Below are 20,511 nucleotides of genomic sequence, written 5' to 3'. Positions count from 1 at the left end.
TCCCTAAATTTGAATTTTGCAGATTTAAAAGATCATGTGATAAAGCGCTTGGCCCCAAGTTAGATTGCAATAATATTTCTGGGTCAAATGTCACAGTATGACCCAAAAATGAATTTATTAAAAAGAAGAGTGGGCAATCAATACGACGTTCAGGAAATTGTAAAAAGAAATGGTTTTAAATTTCGAAATAGGCCAATTTCACTCGCATTTTTCATGAGCAAGAAAAAATATTAATAATTTAAGATTGTTTTCATCACAAAACCAAATTTTGAGAAAGGCTAAGGCTTAAATACTTTAATTTGATTTTCAATTTTGTTTTGATGCATAGTAAATACTTATTATTGATATTGAATAATGTTAATTTGTTTCGTGATTTTTTTAAACATTTTGTGTAGAGATATGTCACATCGGCTTTGTGTTTTTGGAAAATGAAGTTAACAAAACGATAATAAAAATTACATCTAGTCAACGAAACAGGGAAATTTAATTTTATTAAAATTCAAAGTTAAAACAAGGGTGATCTTGGCAATGGAATGAAAAATGCCCTGGGCAAATGCAATTCATCACAGAGCAAGAAGTGTATCGCGGCGCAGGAGCTGCGTGCGTGGCGGCGGCGTTTTATTATTGTAATAGGCATAAATCTGCAGGCTGGCAAACGAGTCGGGAAAATATAAATCTTGATGTTGAGCTCTGCGGTCACGACAGGCTGCGTTTCAGAATAAGCCGCCGAGCATTATAATTGAGCCTTCAGGAATTAACACGCTATTCTCTCTTCCCGAGATAGAAAGAATCGGCTGATTGAATAATGATTTGACTGGCTGCTTTAATCATGTTGCATTCATTTGCTACATGACTCTGCATACCTCTTTATTATTCTTGCTCATGAGAAAATGTTTTATAACAACCCGAGAAATGTATTATCCTCGATTACAGGCCCGACTGCGCGCATTGCTCAACGCTCTCTGAAATTATTCCCTTTCAGCCAAGCGAACATGCGGAGCCGTCTTTTGTCGGGCTCGCTTGAAAGGGCCCCGTTGTCAGGAATTTCCATCACACCGCACGAATCATTAGTAAAATATTTATCACATTGTAAAATAAAACTTACTTGACAGACGTGACACATCACTTTGAGTCAATTTCGCTTGGGAAAATAAATGAAATTTGGCAAAAGCTGCATTAAGTGAAAATCACATTTCTTTATAATTTTCAGCGCTTTAAAAGTTTTTTTCAGTTAAGACACTATAAGACACTAATTTTGAGAAAAATTAGTGTCGTTTATAAATTTATCCACAGGCCATCCCTACAAAGAATGCATCAAACTGATTGCACAAAATCAAAACAATTATGAGATTAAATTACTAAAGCGTGCAAAACAGGTTTTTAGCTCTTTGGAAAAAAAACAGTCAGTATATTCAATACATATTTGTTAATAATTTATTAAACCCGACATAAAGAGTTTTTTTAAAACTGCTTTTGTACTTTTTTTGGAATAAACAATATTGGGCTGCACAAATGTATTAAAATTACCAGGAAAGGAAATAATATATTATTTGCTTCTAATTTTGAGGAATTCCCTCTGACTTTATCTGAACAAAAATATCCAGTTCAAACAAATTTTATTGACCCACGGAATGATTGTACTATTTTTCGTTGCCTATACCACCATTTCCTGTTTATATTTCTAAATTCAGAATTCGGTCGATTTCTTCCTAGTTTAAAAGTGCTCGTTTTTAAGTGTTATATTATGAGATCGATTTTATTTTTTTTTTTTAAAAAAAGGGCATTATTAATGACAATATAGATTTGTTCTTAGAGAAATGAACTATCCACAATCCTATCTTTGCTCAATTTGATCCAAAACAATTGAATTTTAATTTCATTCCAAATCTTAAGTGAAAGGAATAAATCTGGAAAATGTTTCTCATGTCATAAAAAAATTATAAAATAAAATAGATCATAATTATTATTTTAAAATGATTTTTTTGGCTTCAAATATATTTCCCAATTGGATATTTATTTTATGAACAAGTGCCATTTGTAGAAGGTTCTGGAAAGTGAAGAGAAAAAGTGGCAGCTCACGAAGTGCGGCTGGCCGATGATTATTCCGACGCCCTCAGCTATTTCTTCCAGTGATATGGATTTGTGTTTTGCTGCCAGATGACTGACAGTTTCACATTAGAATGCTAATCATCGTTAAAGGGCAGGCACAACTGCTTTTGTGCTTCTTTTTGAATTCACTGCTGCTAAGTGGTTTTCTCACATAATAAAAGGTGAGTGGTGTTTGTATCATGTCACTCGGCCGCGCGCATTATACTTTGTGTACACCAAGGCCTCTCACCTGTCTGTCACTCACTCCGTCCGTCCGACTGCGCTGAAAACTTTTGACTTCTTTAATGTGGGCTGCGTGAAAAGAGCTGCACGAATTTATATTCCTCTTTTTTTCATTTCACTTATACGAGAATGGGATAAAATATGATTCTTTATTCGTTCTCTCTTGGGTGAGAAGCGCGAAGATGGATCTGCGTGGGAATTGGATTTGACGTTGCGTAAATTGCCAAGATGAGACGCCGCTTTTCACAGACGGCAGCAGCTTTGTACACAAAATTAATCACTTTTCAATCTTTTGACAAATGTGTTTTGAAACGCGCAGCCTGTGGGCCCGCCAGCTAATGAAATTTTTTCAGACAACTCGTTTCTATAAATGTTTGGAGAAATATTGAAGATTAGGCAACCAGCGCCTCACGGGTACCAAGCTGGTTGCAAAACATAAAAAATAATTAAATGAGCTTGTCAGAATAAATCATTAGTACATAAACGATTATCATTGTTGTTTTTTATTCAACGAATTGTTTCAATAGAATTGTAATTACATGGTATATAATTTAAATTTTGACTTCAGCATTTTATGTTTTGCGTATTTTTGTTCTCTTTAAAAAAAAACACATTTATTTTTTCAATTTATCCAGTATTAGATTAGCTGCAACTTCTAATTTTTTTGAGGAAATTCCCGATCACGGTGCTGATTCATAATTAGGTACAAAATAGAAATAACAGTATTTCCTTGATTGGGTGTAATTTTGTTGAGTTTATCAGCAGAAAAACCCACGAAAAATAGAGAGCAAGTTTTCACAAATTTCAAATGCTGGCAGCTCTTTTAAAATTTGGAAATCATACAATTATTTGATTTTTTTTGAAAAATTTCTTGAAAGTTTTATAAAATTAGAATATTCAACAAAAATATTGAGAAGTGAAAAAACAGAAAAAGGGATTTCAGATGAATTAATCTTTCAAAAATTCTGTATGATTAAAACTGTGGAATTAAAATTTAATATTGGTTTAAAGTTCCCCAAAATTATGTTACCTTCCCACCCCTGATTAAATATTTAATATCACACATTTAAAAGGAATTCTGATTAAAATAAAACAAAATAATTATTCATACCTATTTTTTATTCAAATTATTTAATTCCGATATTTTCTTGTCCATGTTCATTAATTGACCTCATTTGTGTAAATTAACTAACAAAAAATAATTATAATTTTGATTAAACAATTTGAAATTGTTCCCAGCCAAAAATGCCATGCTGGCTGGATGGGGGGCCAGCGCCGGCCTGCCATGACACGCCAGCGCGGGCCAGCCAGCAATGGTACGCACCGAACTTTGCAGGCCGACCCAGCACTGGGCCGACGCCGGCTCCAGCCATGGCACCACGCTGGCTAGCCATAATGCAACCGACATGGCTCAAAATGGAATAGCCATTCACACTTTTTGCTTTTTTTATTGTTAATAATTTTAATTTTTTTAATTTCATAATTTGGGTAATATTAAAAAAAATATTATATTATAAATCAAATGACATATTTATTCAGGAAAAATAATGTTTTTATTATTCAAACTTAAATTACACAATAATATCAGTCAGAAGTCAAGAATATTTGTTTATGTTGAGCATTGAATATTTTGATATTTTACAATAATAATTCAAATTTTAAACCAAACACAAAAGGATTAAAGCTTAATGGAACCAACAACCAACTTTTTACTAAATTTCCATATTGTTTGAAAAACTCATTTCACCAAATTTTATATAAATCAAGTATATAAGTGAATTTTATTTGACAAATTTATTAGAATATCTTATATAATAATTTATAATATAAATTTATAGATCGATCTAAAAATTATTTTCCTAATAAAATCGCATTCTACCTAATTGATGAAGCACATTATCCACAAAGCAGGGCTGATGTCGATACCGCTGATGTCTAAGGTGTTCTTCAAAAGGTTCTGAAACAGTAAAATTTTATAATTAAAATTGCGAATTAAATAGCAAAAAAATCTCGATTGTTATATTAATTAATAAAATTATTCATTAATACCAAAATAATTTAAAAATGGAATTAAATTTTTCCACGACGTAAACTTATTTATTGTGTAAGATTTTTTTTTAATATTTTGAGAAACAAAATTGATTCATTACCTCTTTTTATTTTAACAAACAGGGGATGAGCAGTGGTTATATATTCCGCGTTGCTGGGTCTCCTCGGCAAAATTTGACTCCTAGGATTTTTTTTTCTGAAATGCAAATTAATAAATAAAATTAATAATCGGAAAAACGCAGATTGAATGAATATTAAATTAATTTAGGCGCAGTTTAGGCAAAGAAACGCCCTTCAAGCATGCTTCGTATATGTGAGAGATGTTTGTTGTTGGCGTCAAAATGATGCTACGCTAAGTTATGCCAGAATTAAATCATTTTTAAACTTACCATTTTTGTTAATCGGTGACCGAACTTGATCCCAGCATCGGCGAACAAAATTTTTCCAGAAGTGTTGCAATTTAAGGGCTTAAATTATGAAAAAATGCGGAGCTGATAAACGTGGTCAGGTCTCGCGTCCGACATGTTTGTTGTTATTGCCCTGACGCCGCTGTGGGAGAAGCGGCGCATTGCCTGAAATCTCTCTTCTGCGCATATGCGCATGCTAGAAAGTCACGCACGCAGTGTATATGGCTGGCCGCAACGCAGCCACCGCACAGCCAGGGTGGTATAACTTTTTCCTTCCAACCGATCTTAAACGCATTTATATCATGCAAAACAAACTTACTACATTAAATTACATTTTGAAAATTCCCTAACATAAATAAAAGAATATTGAAGTGACTGAACTTGCGTGCGTGAATTACTTATATTTTGTAGATTAAGAGCAATTAAAATTATATGAAGAAAATCTTAAAATTGTACGCAGTCCAAATTAAAAATTTTTAATATATTTATATATTTTGTAAAGGGTGTAAATAAATCATAAAGTTAAACTGAGCTAAACAAATAATTTAAATTAAATAAAACCATAAAAAAGATGTTTTAGATATTTTAAATAAAAAATATTAAAAAATAAAATAAAGAAAAATGTAAAAGGAAAACATCTAGACTAAATGACTTGTTTATTTTATTTTATAAAATTTAATGATAATTTAAATAATTATGATATATTAAAAGCGTTGAACAATATTGGCACCCATTGACAATGCCATTAATGCTCAATCACGGCTCAATTCGGACTTAGAATATGGCAGGGATCATTTTTTCTCTCCTTCTGAGAGCCACCGCGGTGGCTGCCTGCTGGCCGCTCTCGAATTGCCAGCACTTTAGCCAGCAGCCAGCAGCGCGCCCTCGCTGCCAGTACCGGCCCTGCACTGGGCCACCATGGCATTTTTGACTGGGTTAATAGAAGTTGCCTTAAAAAACACATTCACTCTATAATAATTTCCCATGGGTTTCAGGAAAGGATTGACATCAGAAAAAGCTTCGCACCCCCTGCGGCGTCTGCAACCCGCGGCCGTTTTTTATTTGGCAAAGTTCGCGCGGCCACCAGTGGTGCGCGAGCGGTGCCTTTTCTGGAGCCGCGTCGATCTTTTTAACGAGCTCCTTTGAAGTCGCGCTCGCTCGACTACATTAAGACAAAAACACTGGTCGGCAGTTAGCAGCTGTCCAGATGAACTGTAATAATCATAAAGTGTGTCTGCGGCGGCCGACATGCAAAGAGGCGGAGTTTTGCAAGGGCGGGCGATTCGCGCGATGGGGCGGAGCGCGTTCGGCAAATTTATTTCACACACATGCAGCCACCGAATGAATAATTGTAATGATACACTCGTTCATGCTCACTTACTTAATAACAATTTCATGACCTGCAACATGGCCACTGCGGCGCGCGGGTAATTACAAAACAAGCGCACGAACACGCACAGATCCGCGCGCGATAACGAAGCATTCGCCACCAAATTATATCAAGTGGGGACAAATTTTGCATGTTTTTTGCCACTTTTTCGCAGCTGCGGTTGTCACGAACTAAATCAGCAGATGGAAAATTTTGGCCGATTGCTCTAATTTACACAAATTTTAAACAAAAATGGTTGGAACAAATTGTATATGAAACGAAAAATATTTGTGAGAATATTCAAAATTATTCGGATATGAATTCCTCTATTAAATAAAAGCGAATCGTTTTGGTAAAACCTTTTCACTAATGTTTATTTTGCCAGCATGCGGATTTGAATATGGGACTGAACCTCAAATTATGAACATAGTAGTTTTCTCATTAAAAAAATTCACCCTCGTTCTAAAAAAAAGTTGATTATAATTAAAAATTTTATTTTGCTCAGTTAGAAAAGAATGTAAAAAATAAGTACCTGATGCCAGGTAAAAAGAAAAAAATACAATTTATATAAAATTGAAAAGTGTTTTAAATGGCAATTGTAGTTTTGTTTTATTGATAGAAATTATTAAATTAGAAAATGCAGAAAAGACTTCATCAATCAAAATTATTTTCTATGTAATAATACTGATCGTAATTAATGTAGTAGCAAATTAATCAATTTTTAACAATCTCGAATTAAATTTGCTTATTTAAATCACTGGATTTAAAGTTAATTTCATTTTCAATAATTATTCTAATGGTTATAATAAAGCTAAAAAAGCTAAAATTGTTCATCTGGAAGTTTTAAACAATTTGAAACAAATGGATTTGAAGCTTTACTTACATGTTTTCCAGGTATCTTTTCATCTCTATATAACTTTTTTAAATTTATTCTAATTCACAACAATTATTATTTGGCTTGTAAATGAGCTCTTTCCATATTATGGGAAAAAAATCCGTATTCTGGAATAATGTGAGAATAATTTTTTTTTAAATAATAATTTATTTTGAACGAACTTTCCCTATTCTAGTCAATAAATATTCAAAACATCATATATAATTTTTTTATTACCCCCTCGATCCGCAGCAGTCCATACAATATGACAGACCAGTAATTATATTAATGGTGGAATTAATTTTACAGTGTAATCACTTTTGGGCCGTGGGCGCCGTCTAGCATAAGTAATGAGGCGTTGAGTGCCGCCTCTGTATAATATTAATAACGCAACAAAATTTATTATACGTCGGCGCTGCTCCATATATTTATGATTGATAATTTCACCGGCACACCTAATTTAATTGTAAAAATTCGTAGGAAGCTGCCAATTATGAGTGGACGGCCACTTTTTGGCATTCCCCCCGAATATAGTTATTATCTTTTATTGCCCCGAATTAGTTTATGGCCGGCGGACGAGGAACGAATTTTTTGGTCTTGAACCATCGCATGATTTTACGTATTCAGAATGACAACTGCGCGTTTGTTTTTTTATGGTGCCGTCTGCTGTAGAATATAATCATTTTTTCTCTATACTTGTCAATATGGCTAATGAGATAAGCTGTGTTGTTATTTTACGACGCCCTCAGGACTGGAAATTTAAATTCAGGGAAAAATTTATGCATTCAACATCATTCGGTCGATGATTATAAATTATCAAGCACACGCAGGAGGGCATCATAAAACTTTATTGCCAGGCCATAACTTAAAATCACCGCTCTTGTGAAACGCATGATCATATCGAGAAGATATTTGGTATGAATTGTCGGATTACATTATGCATGGAAAGATGATTCAGCATAATATGTAATTTAACAACTTTTGTAAAGCCACGCTCTTTTTCTCTTTTCAACATCAAGGAAAAAGTTTAATGCTCGTTTCTTACACAAAATATATTGATTCATAATCAAACAATGAAAGAATTTATGGAAATAACTTATAATTTTTATTCAACTGCATGTTGCATACAAAAGCTATAGGAAAACTCAACAAATTAAAATATCTTTCAAATTTCTTTTTATTCACATGTTCACTAATAGTGGATAGTTAATTAATATTATGTGTATCAAATGTTAATTAATAAATGCTAATATTCTGTTTAAAACTATTGCATCATTTTATTATTTACGTATTTTGTGCATTTATTTATTTCTTTAATATTTAAATTTTTATTTAAAAAAAATTAAATTTAAAATTCTATAATGAAATCTAATTAAAAAGTTATAATGATCTTAAAAATTTAAATTACTATTGTGTCTGAAAAAAACCCTTCTAATTTTAATTTGGCCCTTAAGTCGACTATTAACTCTATCTAGCTTCAAGGGACTACTTTGGGAACCATACCCGTCAAAGAGTTTTTCTTTTGCTGTAATTAAGTGTTTGAAATAAGCTATATTTTTTCAGGACATCGCTTCACTTCATTAAAATTATCTATTATATATTAGTTTTAATCAGTATATTTGGCATTTTTAAATTGTTAAACAGTTAATTTTAAAATATCTCAAATTTTCTTATGGAAAAAGCAAAAAATATTATTTACATTTAAGTAAATTAGACAAAAAAATATGAAAAATAAAAATTATTTCAATTTCATACCATACTACCAGTAGTTTCGCTCATCAAAGTTATAGGAGAGGCTCTGAAGGAATGTGCTATAGCGGAGGCGCATTTTTTCTTTCCTGGAAAGCAGGGGTAAATTATGGCCATAGGCAGCGGGCGTCATGTTGAAAAGGGCTTTTAAAAGATAAAAGGTTGGAATGGATGGCACACACACTCAGTCTCTTGTATATAGTTACACTTTATATGCTAAGTCGGCTGAAGTTGTCTCATAAATTTCACTCGCGCGCAGTTGGTGTGGTGGCTTTTTAAAACTATAAGGAGTAATGAAGGCGAGCGCCGAGAGAGAGAGAGAAAAGGACACATTATGCTAAGTGTATGCGCGCCGACTTGGAGATGGAAAAGAGATGTCTCCGGCTTTATTAACACATTGTTTTACATTTTATTCGGCCGATTCATGAGCCGTAAAACTGCCCGAGTCCGCATGACTTCATTTCAGTAAAGTATAACGAGTAATAAAACAAGACTGTTTATATTATTGATACTCATAATGAACTTATTGTACGAACATAAAAGCAGAAATTGAGGAGTAAATATTACTTTTCTTGCAAGATGATTAATAATTTTTAATTTTCAAATTGAAACATAAATTCGACTTGTAGACAAAAAAACAGAATTTAAATAAATGCCATATTTTACGTTCTGGAATAGGGAAAATTAATTTACTTTAGACATTTTGTATGGAAACAGAATTTTAGCGACCCAGAATTGAAGAATGTACGGCTACTAATATGCATTTGATGAAAATTAAACTATATTTCCATGCGCTATTTCTGACCCTATCCTATTATGACTAATTTTACAGATGCTCATAGAAAAACACTTATTACAAAAATATAATTTATATTTAATTTTATATTAAATCTCAAGCAGAATTAATTCCCTTTTATTTGAATATGCTCAAAAACACTGTTTATTTGTAAAAAAATAAAATTGACTTTTTCCAAGCCTCCGTCTTTGCCTCCCTCATATTACTCACTCTAAGCGATCTGATTTGAACACCTGCCAAGAAAATTCTGCAAAAACAAGGAAAAATAGAGGAGGAAGATTTGGAAATAATAAATTAGCCGTGCCGACTAATAAAAAGGCCAGTTTATTTGACGTGGAAAGGGACGATTTGGAGGAGATAAAAGAATAAGGGCGGGCAGCACTGGAGATATCTTTTTAATTCTTATCTGCCGCGAGATTGATGATTTAAATAAATGTTGTTGGGCTGTAAAGTGAGGAATAACTTAAATAAAACAGAGGGACTGGAGAGAGAAAGAAAGAAAGAAAGAGCTCGCTGGAGGAGCAAAAACACATAAATAAAAGAGAGCCAGAAGGGGGGCTCATTTTCTTAAAGCAAATGATGGGACCGCCACTCGTAAAAAGAGTCGTAAATCTCTTTTTCATGGAGAATAAAAAGAAAAGGCCGACGCTGGGCCTGCGCTGGCACACACACTGTGTGTTACATGAGTATAATATTAGACAAGCAGCAGAGAAAAATATTCCTCAAAGGCTGCTTGCTTGCTTTATGGCGAGCTAACAACAGTTGTTAAAGTTAGAAATATATATGGCCGCGCACAAATAAAATATGTTCGCAATACAAGCCGTAGCCACAACATCCTCTCTCTCCATTTGGCTCCTCACCGGTGCTAACTTGATATTTATATACCTTGATTAATCCCCGGAGATAGCCGCAGCCTCAGCATGCACGCTGCGCCTGTCTTGTTTTATCCATATAATATTTCCCTCGAAAATAATTTACTGCACGAGATTCCCGAAAGATTTATCATCACCGAATAAAAGAAGTGTATAAATTATTGCTCTGCCCGACTGGAATGCTGAAACAAAGAAACATCAAACCGAACAGAAGCTATTCCTGGAAAATTATTGTCCGACTTAATTAATTTATTCGGACAGGGTAATAATTTTTCATAACCGCTGAGTAACGATCCTGATTTTGATATCATCATTATTATATTTGGAGCCTTTGAAGATGCCCGCCCTCATTTACATGGCTTCAATATTTTGACGTTTCCAGATGGCTGGGTTTCGCTGATCGTGTAATAAATCCACTAACGAGGCTCAAAGGAATCTGAGCAATTTGATTTTTAATTGGAGTTGAGAAAAAAATTGCTCCCAAGGAATCTGCCGTGTTTTGCGCATGAACCATCCGTGACTCGCACAGATTTATTTTGAAAAAGGAGAATATAAACAGACGCTATTAGTCATTAATTAAATTTCAGAATACTAAGGTGTATTTAACTAACTTCCTTCTCGATTAAAAATGTTTTAGAAAGGGTGAAATTGTTATAAGTTCGCCTAAAAAGCAATTGGAATGTGGCTCAACGGTGTAAATAATTGATTTCAAATTGATTTTAAGAAGTTGACAATATTTAAAATATTATTCAAATTTTCCCCATTGTAAGTGATATAAATAATATTCAAGCTTATTATATGTACATTAAAAAGAAAATAGTAATTTATCATTATCTCAGAGCAATTCTGCCATGAGAGAAAGAGTTAGGAGGAATTATTTTGTAAAAAAAAACAATATTAGAGTTTTTTTTCCCAAAGTAGAATTTTATGCTTTGCCAGTTCTAAATTTATTATTAAAAAAGATGGCTTGAAAATCTTGGTTTTATAAAATTTTATCACTATTTTCCTTCATGATCAAACTTTATTTTTGTTCATTTTTTACTAAAAACAACGACCATCATTAAGAAATTATAGCAAAATACGTTATTTATTTTTAATATAATATTTAAACATATAAATGCAGAAAATATCAAGAATAACTAACAGTTGCAATCTTGCCGTTGTGCCGCTTTCTTTCCTTTGATAGAAGCATCTTTTCTCTTTGCCAATTTGTTACATCTTGAAGAGTTCAATGTTGTTGTTGTGGAAAACGTTTTGCGTCTCTTGGCGTCTGCGGCACAAAGCACGGCAATCACAACAAATCTCTTGTGTTGCCGAGGGAGAGTAAAAATGATTGCTTTGAGGGCAAAGTTTGCCGACACTTTCTTGCTGATAACGTGCGAGAGAGCAACTCTCCGAGGGCCAATCGATGTTAAAACCCCTTGCAGTCGCCGCCGCACCACCTTTCTGACCCTCGCCCACGCTCCATAAAACAAAGAGCCCGCTGCAGGGAAGTGCGACCAACGACCAATTATTATGTCCGTGAGACCATTTATTGTTAGATCTAAAAAGGTGACATTTACCTAAATTCATGTTTTAATTTAAAGAGTTAATTCATGTTTTACTTTTAAAGAGGATTTTACGTGGTTTTACTGAAAGTGTGCGAGAAAAACTTGGCTTTGAAGAATGGAAAACATGCCAAATTTTTTACTTTTAATTAAGAAATTGATTTTAAATGACTCAAAAATTTTATCTTTTTGTGTCATAAAAAATCAAATTAGAACAGAAAATTCATGACAAGGACACTTACAACTAATTTGAAGATTAATGTTTTATGTTCTAAAAAGATAAAAAAAAATTATATTTTGCATTAGGTCGAAAATCATTTTCTCTCTATCATATTTTACTGAATTTGAATAAAGAATAAATTTTAAATAAATAATGGAAGAGAAAATTGTGAATTTAAAGAAAAGTAAGTTTTAGATTAATTAGTTGTAATTTTCAAAATCTATGCTTCAAATAAATAATAATACTTGCTGCCAAACTTTGTAAAGATATTGTTTTATGCGAAACGCATTCAATTGATATATAGTACAGTAGTTTCAATTCACAATAAAGAATTTTTTTTAACTAAAGAACAGGATAAACGTAACATAGAATAAATAAGTAAATTAATTCATAATATTTTACTCATTACCAACATAATTGTCAAAACAATTTACATAGAATTATTTAATTTTGGACATATAAATTAAAACCAGTAATAAATAGCAAAGTTATGCAAGTTAGATTTTACTGTTTTTGTGCGAATAAAAGAAAATATATTTTGCTCTTGCTCCGCATTGGAAATACAGGGAGTCAGATAAATCAGGCCGAGTGGAGCGGCCTTTTTTCCAGATTAAAAGTTGGTCGCGTTTTCTTGGTCGGATTGACTGTCTGTGGAATGAAGCGGCGGCGAGAAACGACGAGGGAGGAAAAAGCTCCACACCATCTGTCTCCTCTTGTTATATATCAGTGGCAAAGAAAGCTTTATGGAGACAAATCTTTACACTAAATCCATCCGTCTGTCGGAGCTAACCTGCGGCCTCCAATGTTCACCTTTATAAATTGCCTGTCGCCTCGCTTTCTCCCCCACCCTAACGACATTTGTTAAAATAAAAACATTGCACGCTTCGATCAATTGATTTTCCTGAAGCCAAAGTCGCTTGCGTTTTCCCTCGCACGGCAATAAATTTACACTGGGCTTTATTAAATTTCTTACATTACAAATTAGCTTGGAGAAAAGGAAATTCTCTGGCGATTTATTGAATTACTATCTAGCCTGGTCTCTTTTAATATTGCAGTTTGAGATTTTTCAACTCTACAGAGGGTAAAGACAAAAGTGCTTCCAAGCAGGAAGAGGCACACACCACACAAAACATAGTGCGATATTCATGCAGACATCATTAATGCTGCTCTCATCAGTTTCGATATTTCGATAATAATAATGAAATCTTAATTAGTTATCTTATAACATTTATAAAAATCACATTCAAATGATTTTACTTTCACATAGACCCAAAAGAAATATTTCCAAATAATAGAAACAAATAGTAGTTGTAGGTATGACGAAAATTAATATTGCAAATAAAGCAACAAAGAATTAAAAAAAAAAAAAAAAATAGGACGGTGAATGTTATCGTAATTTCAATGATAAAATTGTTATGGAGTTGTGGTTTTTGTATATTAATCGACGCAGCACAATAATATTTAAGTTTCCTTGTTTGAATTATCAGCTTAGTTTCAATTTAAACTTCAAGTTGAACGCTTCAGAGCGAGCGACTAAATGCTGCCAAAATGGATATATCAAAATTAGTATTCATTATCATTTGCCTGCCACCAGCATTTGCAATAGGTAATTTTCAAGTATTGACACTAAAATCTAATTCAATTATGTTTTGGAAATCAGATGATGAAAGAGTTTTATCAAAAAATCATCAAAATTCAGGCTGTCAGTACGGATTATTTGGTAAATACTGCACCAAGAATATTCCAGAAAATCGATATTGCGTTGGCGCAAGTGGACCCCATGGAGATTACAATTTTTTAACTGGACTTTGTTTAAATGGATGCGCATTTGCAGGACAGCAACCTCCTTATTGCGATCGAGGCACACTTTATATTTCTGATTCTTTAAAAACTTTCTACAAAATTTATTTTCTACTTAGATTGCGACGATGGCAAATATGGTTTCAATTGCACACTAAACCAACCCACTAGAACATGTTTTGGCTCAGGACGTTACGGATCTTACAACAAAGAAACAGGGAACTGCATCAATGGTTGTGCCAAATCAGGTCTTCAGTCTCCAGGGTGCTCACAAGGTAGTTTTTTGCAGAATTATAACTAGCAATGACTTTATGTTTGAATTAGCATGCGAATATGGAAAATTTGGGATGAATTGCGGCTACAGCTTTACAAAACGTGTATGCGCCGGTGCAGATGGAAATTACGGTAACTATGACGTATCAAATGGAAAATGCTTGCAAGGGTGCGTGGAACCTGGAAAGGAGCCACCATTCTGTACAGAGGGTGGGTTTTTTGCATTTAAAAAAGAAACAAATAATTTGCATTTTCAATTAAGATTGCCAAAATGGAAAATATGGGTGGGATTGCTATTTTACTGCGTCTCAAGGAGTTTGCGCAGGACTGACTCCTTATGGCGAATATGACAAAGCCAGTGGTGTCTGCTACAATTGTATGGAGATGGGAAAAAAACCTCCAAACTGCAAAGACGGTCTGAATTTTAATTTCCTTAAAACATCAGTTTTATTGTTTCTTTGGCAGCTTAGATTGCGACGAAGGAAAATTTGGCCAAAACTGCCAGTACGACCTTCCTAAAAGCGAAAAAAGGTGCTCAGGTCATGGCACTTACGGTGATTACAATCGCAAGACGGGACATTGTAGAATAAGTTGTTTGAAACCAGGTTTTTACTTTCCGCCTTGCATTAAAGGTTCGAATATTCATGATTTTATAATTGTATAAGGTGTAATGTTGAAAATTATCTTTTCCAAAATTTTAGAATGTACTCGTGGCCATTTCGGATATAATTGTAAAGATAAATTGCCAACAACTAAAAAATGTTCCGGTGCAACACAGTTTGGAGATTATGACCCTGCAACAGGAAATTGTAAAAGTGACTGTGACCAACCTGGCGTAAAATTCCCTGAATGTGAAAAACGTTAGAACTTATAAAAAAAATTATCTTTTACCGCACTTAAAATTTCTTTTAAAAGCTTGTGATGATGGATGGTTCGGACGAAAATGTCATTCTACTCTAAGGAGTGGAACATGCGCTGGCCCGAAATGGGGAAATTACGACAAGAAAACAGGACATTGCAAGAATTGTGCAAGTCCTGGTTATAAAATGCCCTCTTGCACCGAGCGTAATTTTTAAGAATCAAAACCAATAGATTTCTTTCATTTTTGTAACGAAAAATTTTTAGCGTGCGATGATGGATTTTATGGACATATCTGCAATCAGAAGTTTGCAAGGGAAAGATGTGCTTACCGCCAGAATTACCAAAAACACCTTGCTGGGTATGGGGATTACGACAGAGCAACAGGAAATTGCACCAGTGGTTGTTCCGAACACGGCCTCAAATTTCCTGAATGTGTAAAAGGTGAGACAAAGGGGACATTAATTTTTATTTATGATCAGTTTATGATAAAAATTAAATTCATTTTTAGAGTGTGAAAACGGAAAGTATGGACTAAATTGTGCCTCTCAACTCGCACCTGGAATGTGCGCTGGACAGGAAATAGGAAATTACAATAAGACAAATGGGCACTGCAAGAGCTGCGCAAAAATGGGCTTTAAATTGCCCTTTTGTAATCAACGTATTACTACATTTTTTTTTAGAATGGCAGCCAAATATTCCAATTACATATTTTAGGTTGCGACTCTGGATTGTATGGGCTTAATTGCGACTACTCTGTAGGGGACAAGTGTTTAAATGGCAAATACGATACGATAACAGGGAACTGCACCGTTTCTTGTACGCATTCGGGGTTTCAATTTCCCTCGTGTGAAAAAGGTATGAAAAATAGTCACATTTAAGAAGTCTTAACAAGAAGTCTTTTTTAAGAATGTGAGGGAGGAAAATACGGAATAAACTGCAGGGAGCAACTAAGAGAGAAGAAGTGCTCAGGTGCAGGAAATTACGGCGATTACAACAAGGCAAACGGAGAATGTGTGCAATCGTGTGCAAGGCCAGGCCTCCAATTTCCACATTGCAAAAAGGGTTTGATATTTAATTTTTTAAATCCCATTTGACTGTTTTGTTTCATATCATTAGAGTGTGATGGAGGAAAATTTGGACTCAATTGCAACGAGATTATTAAGTCCGGGGCTTGCGCAGGAAAAACGGAATTTGGAGAATATGATAAAGTGAATGGAAGTTGCAGTTTGGGTTGTAAGGAGATTGGCATTCAACCGCCAAAGTGTATCACAGGTACATTCATTCATATAATAATAAAGCAATAGCAAATTAGTTCATTTTCTGTAATTTTCAAAAATTTAGAATGTGATAAAGGAAGCTTTGGAATGAACTGCAATGAAAAATTCGACCCTTCTGTTTGCGTGGATGAATCTTATAATCGCACCACAGGTTTATGCTTAAACGGGTGCTCTCGTGAGGATTTGATACCTCCGAGTTGCATAGAAGGTTATTCAATTTAATTTTATTTTATGTATTATTAATAGTTTTATAATCCTCAATACTATTATTTTATTTTATTCTAAAATTGTTTTCTAATGATTCTGCAGAGTGAAATTTATTCAATTTATTTTCAGAAGTAACAAATTATTTACTTGTTGGAGCAATCGTAGCTGTTTTTATTTTGCTGTTTCTAATATTGGCGTCTATTATGGTTTTCTGGAAACGAAGAGCTACCTGCTGGCTGATAAACATGAATCGTTTAATGGAATCAAAAGAAGGTACTTTAATTATCTATACAATGCGAGTCAATACTAAAGTAATAATTGTATTACCTGGAGGCAATTAAAGCATTGTATCTGTTAAAATTTTTTTTTATCAAAAAATAAATAATTGCGCTTTATTAATAGTATCGATCACTATCTCCGACTCTTTTACATGAGTTTTTTTTTTTTAAAACTACAGAACTAAACCATTTTTCAAAATCCGTTTTATCACCTTATTAACGTCTCTTTAAATTTCTCAGTTCATTAGAATGGGTTCTTTTTTTCAGAAGTTCTGGTGAATATTCCTTTAGGGCCCCTTTTACCTGATGCTTCATCAATTCCATCTGACCAGGGAGAAAATTCCAACGAAACCACCATCATCAACGTCGCTAGTTTTGACGAATATTTGGAAATGGCAATCAAATTTGACTTGTTTAAAAAACAGCACGTTGTAATTTAAAGATTGAACTCTAAAATTTTGCGATTTAATTTTACTTTGATTCTAGAAATTTCCTCGTGGACAAACAAAATCATGGGACGTAGGAAAATTAAGTGAAAATAAATCGAAAAATCGATATGGAAATCTGGCCGCCTACGATGAGACGAGAGTAAAGCTGAATTTTCAAACAGGATTGGGACAGAGTGATTACATCAACGCAAATTTTATTGACGTAAGACTGACACCAGTTTATCTACATTATTTTTATTCAGAAAGTATTTCTAAGTTTCAAAATTTTATTTGTATGTAAATATTATTGGGTAAAATTTATAAAAATGTTGTGAATTGGTCATTTACTATTTTAAAATTCTTCTGGCCAAAAATTTAATATTTTTGCTCATTCATTACTATTTAGCAATTTAGATTAGTGATTAAAAAAATCCTTTGTTAAGGAGGAAATTTATAAAAGTGATTAATAAAATTTTATGAAGAGAATTAGACAAAAACTTTAAAATTCTCGCACAGAAAAGTAAATTTTGAAGTAACATATTCCATATTTAAACGAAAGGGCTACAAAATGAAAAAAACATACATTGCCACTCAAGGACCGAAGTCGAACACCCTGGTCGATTTTTGGCGAATGATATGGCAGGAACAGGTTTCCTTGATCGTGATGGTCACAAACTTAATTGAGAATGGAAAAGTATGAATTGAGATCCAACAAAAACATTAAAACTAATTTTAAAAAATTTCAAATTTCAAGACAAAGTGCGAAAAGTACTGGCCTGAGGAAAGACAGTCTGTGTGCGTCAAGGGCCTTCAGGTTCAGAGCGTTAAGGAAGAAATTTACCCCGATTACACAAAACGCACCATGCGACTCATGAATGGAGACCAAAATCGTTTGGTTTGTGCTCTTATGAAAAAATTAAAATTTAAGGTGCCACGAATCAAAAATTGCAGGTTGTGCAAATGCACTACACACAATGGCCTGACCACGGAGTGCCTTTCTACGCAAAGTCTCTTGCTTGCTTCATGGAAAAAATTCTGGAAATCAAATCCGATAGTCCAGTTGTGGTTCATTGCAGGTCCATAATTTTCTATAATTTTTAATTGCAATATTATCCTAACCAAATTACAGTGCCGGAGTTGGTCGGACGGGAACCATAATTCTGATTGATGCTTGTCTTCGAATGGCGAAGGCAGAAGGTTTTTTTAACGCTTTTGATACGTTGGGCAAAATTCGCGCACAAAGGGCAAATTTGGTTGACAACGAGGTAATGAAAACAAGTAAATTATTAATAGCATTTTGAATAAAAATTAATTCAATAGATGCAATATCGCTTCGCTCACTTAGTTCTATATGAGGTCCTTTGCGTGCCAAATTATGATGTGCCTTGCGGCAGATTTACGGATGAGATAAAACATTTATTGGTGAGTGTCTGAATTAAGCGAAATTGAATGATTTGTTCAGTAAACAAAACTGACAGATTATATTTATGTAAATAATCAAATGAAGATTTATAATAATTGTATTGAAAGTTTATCATCTTTTATATTTAAATAGTTTCACATAAATAAGCAATTTATTTTTTAAATTGTGTTTTATGTATTTATTCTTTTTATTCAATTCAATTTATTACTTGCAAATCAGGCAAATGGCAAAAATTTACTGAATCAGCACTGGCTGGGAATTAATAGAATTTGCACAATGGATTGGCAACGTCTTCAGGCGCAAAGCGTAGTTTCGCCAGAGAGATTTGGACTCCACGACTATCCCGCTGGCAAGTCGAGTTTAAAAATCAACACAAACTTATTGGACCGAGTATTTATCTCATACTTTTTTGCAGCGTCTGACAAGTATTTGAAACTTTTCCCAAGTCAGCCTACGGAACGGAATCTTAGATTGATCAACGCGGTTTTTGTTGATGGTTTCAAAAAGAAAAACAAGTTCATCTGCATTCACACACCAACGCAAAGCACAATTGTGGATTTCTGGCAAATGATAGATCAGTATAAAGTTGAACACGTTATTGTACTAAATGAATTTCAACCGAACGAGGTGATATAATATTAAAATTCTTAAATTTGGTATTAAAGCGCAATAAAATTTAAGAATGATTTCCTACCTTTGGTCGAAGGACGTCGGCTCTGCGCGGGTGACATTCAAGTAATCCTGAAAAAAACATTTCAGTTGAAACGCTGCACAATCTTAGACATTGAAAACTCTAAGGTCAACTAAAAATTAAATGAAAATCGTCATTTTTACGTAATCATGTAAATTTTAGGGAAATTGCTTAAAAGCAGTTTGTTTTGCTGGTTGGCCTACACAAAACTCGATGGTTGCTGACGTCGAATCTTTGGTTGAGTTGTGGGAACAAACGGAAATTGCAAGCTTGGAGAAGTCTAGTGTTTTGGTTTGCAAGTGAGTGAATTTTTTTTCGTTTTCACGTCACGTTATGTAATTTTTTTATTCAACAATTTCAGTGATGGTGTTACGGCCTGTGGGTTTTTTGCAGCACTGGGCTTTGTGCTCGAGAAAATAAAACTTGAACAGAGGGTTGACGTGGTCATGGCTGTCCGTTGCATTCGGAATGTGCGACCCGGATTCATTACAGGAATCGTAATAATATGATTTAATATTATCTTCAAATTTATACAAGTGAAATTCATTTTCAGGTTCAATTCGAGATGTTGTACAAAGGAGCATTATCATATTTAGAAAAGTTTGAAACCTACGGCAATTTCAAATAATTTATGCATGAATAGTTTAAATTGCTCATTATATGTATTAAAAACATCTATTCTACTTCTCATAACTGAAGAATGAAAGAGAAGAAAACATAAAATATTTTCAACTGTCATAAATGCTGTTTAATAATGTTTGCAGAGCAATAACATTACACTTAATTTTCGAACGGAAATTGAATGTCTGATTTAAAAATATATGTATACGCCCATAATCAAACATATTTCTTTTTGTAATTATCTTGATGTTATTTTGTGGAATAATATTGTTATAAATACAAAACAGATAATGATGTAATAAAAAAAAACATTTTGTTAAAACATGGAAATTTTAGTCATATTTATAGAATGTAGGATTTTAGGTAATGGAAAATAAAAATATTTGTATGTTTACCAGACACTTCTTTGTATCTAAAGAAGTTATATTTCTTAATAAA

General features: G+C 33.5%; 1 protein-coding gene and 2 long non-coding RNA genes across 4 annotated transcripts in view; 1 reads left to right on the top strand and 2 right to left on the bottom strand.

The window, feature by feature from the left end:
* LOC132194176 (uncharacterized) overlaps positions 1 to 20,511 on the bottom strand; it is a 138,069-nt gene that overhangs the window by 44,864 nt on the left and 72,694 nt on the right. The window contains exon 5 of the long non-coding RNA XR_009441518.1: positions 19,456 to 19,502. This is a non-coding gene — a long non-coding RNA (uncharacterized LOC132194176). The remainder of the gene's footprint in view (positions 1 to 19,455; positions 19,503 to 20,511) is intronic.
* LOC132194411 (uncharacterized) lies at positions 4,143 to 4,903 on the bottom strand. Its single transcript, XR_009441547.1, has 3 exons — positions 4,770 to 4,903; positions 4,482 to 4,576; positions 4,143 to 4,288 (listed from the first exon to the last, which is right to left on the bottom strand). It is a non-coding gene; the product is annotated as an uncharacterized LOC132194411 (long non-coding RNA).
* On the top strand, positions 13,714 to 20,495 carry LOC132194171 (uncharacterized). Of its 2 annotated transcripts, none has more exons than XM_059615297.1 (28): positions 13,714 to 13,820; positions 13,875 to 14,075; positions 14,134 to 14,289; positions 14,339 to 14,497; positions 14,550 to 14,702; positions 14,758 to 14,919; positions 14,989 to 15,147; positions 15,203 to 15,352; positions 15,413 to 15,589; positions 15,657 to 15,806; positions 15,863 to 16,003; positions 16,055 to 16,210; positions 16,265 to 16,420; positions 16,490 to 16,633; positions 16,762 to 16,905; positions 17,181 to 17,341; positions 17,397 to 17,561; positions 17,898 to 18,032; positions 18,093 to 18,233; positions 18,290 to 18,414; positions 18,468 to 18,603; positions 18,659 to 18,760; positions 18,981 to 19,110; positions 19,177 to 19,388; positions 19,443 to 19,559; positions 19,615 to 19,751; positions 19,814 to 19,949; positions 20,006 to 20,495. In XM_059615297.1, the coding sequence occupies exons 1-28, from the start codon at positions 13,763 to 13,765 to the stop codon at positions 20,078 to 20,080; spliced, it is 4,038 nt and encodes a 1,345-aa protein (XP_059471280.1). In that variant the 5' UTR covers positions 13,714 to 13,762; the 3' UTR covers positions 20,081 to 20,495. The 2 variants fall into 2 exon arrangements, with proteins under 2 accessions (XP_059471280.1, XP_059471279.1); XM_059615296.1 differs by having other exon boundaries at positions 17,178 to 17,341; positions 20,006 to 20,494.

Source organism: Neocloeon triangulifer, unplaced genomic scaffold (genome assembly GCF_031216515.1).
Source record: "Neocloeon triangulifer isolate White Clay Creek 2 clone unplaced genomic scaffold, ASM3121651v1 ptg000006l, whole genome shotgun sequence".
In the NCBI taxonomy this organism is placed as follows: Eukaryota; Metazoa; Arthropoda; class Insecta; order Ephemeroptera; family Baetidae; genus Neocloeon; species Neocloeon triangulifer.
Note: the sequence above shows the minus strand (reverse complement) of the source record. Positions and strands in the feature narration are given on the sequence as shown.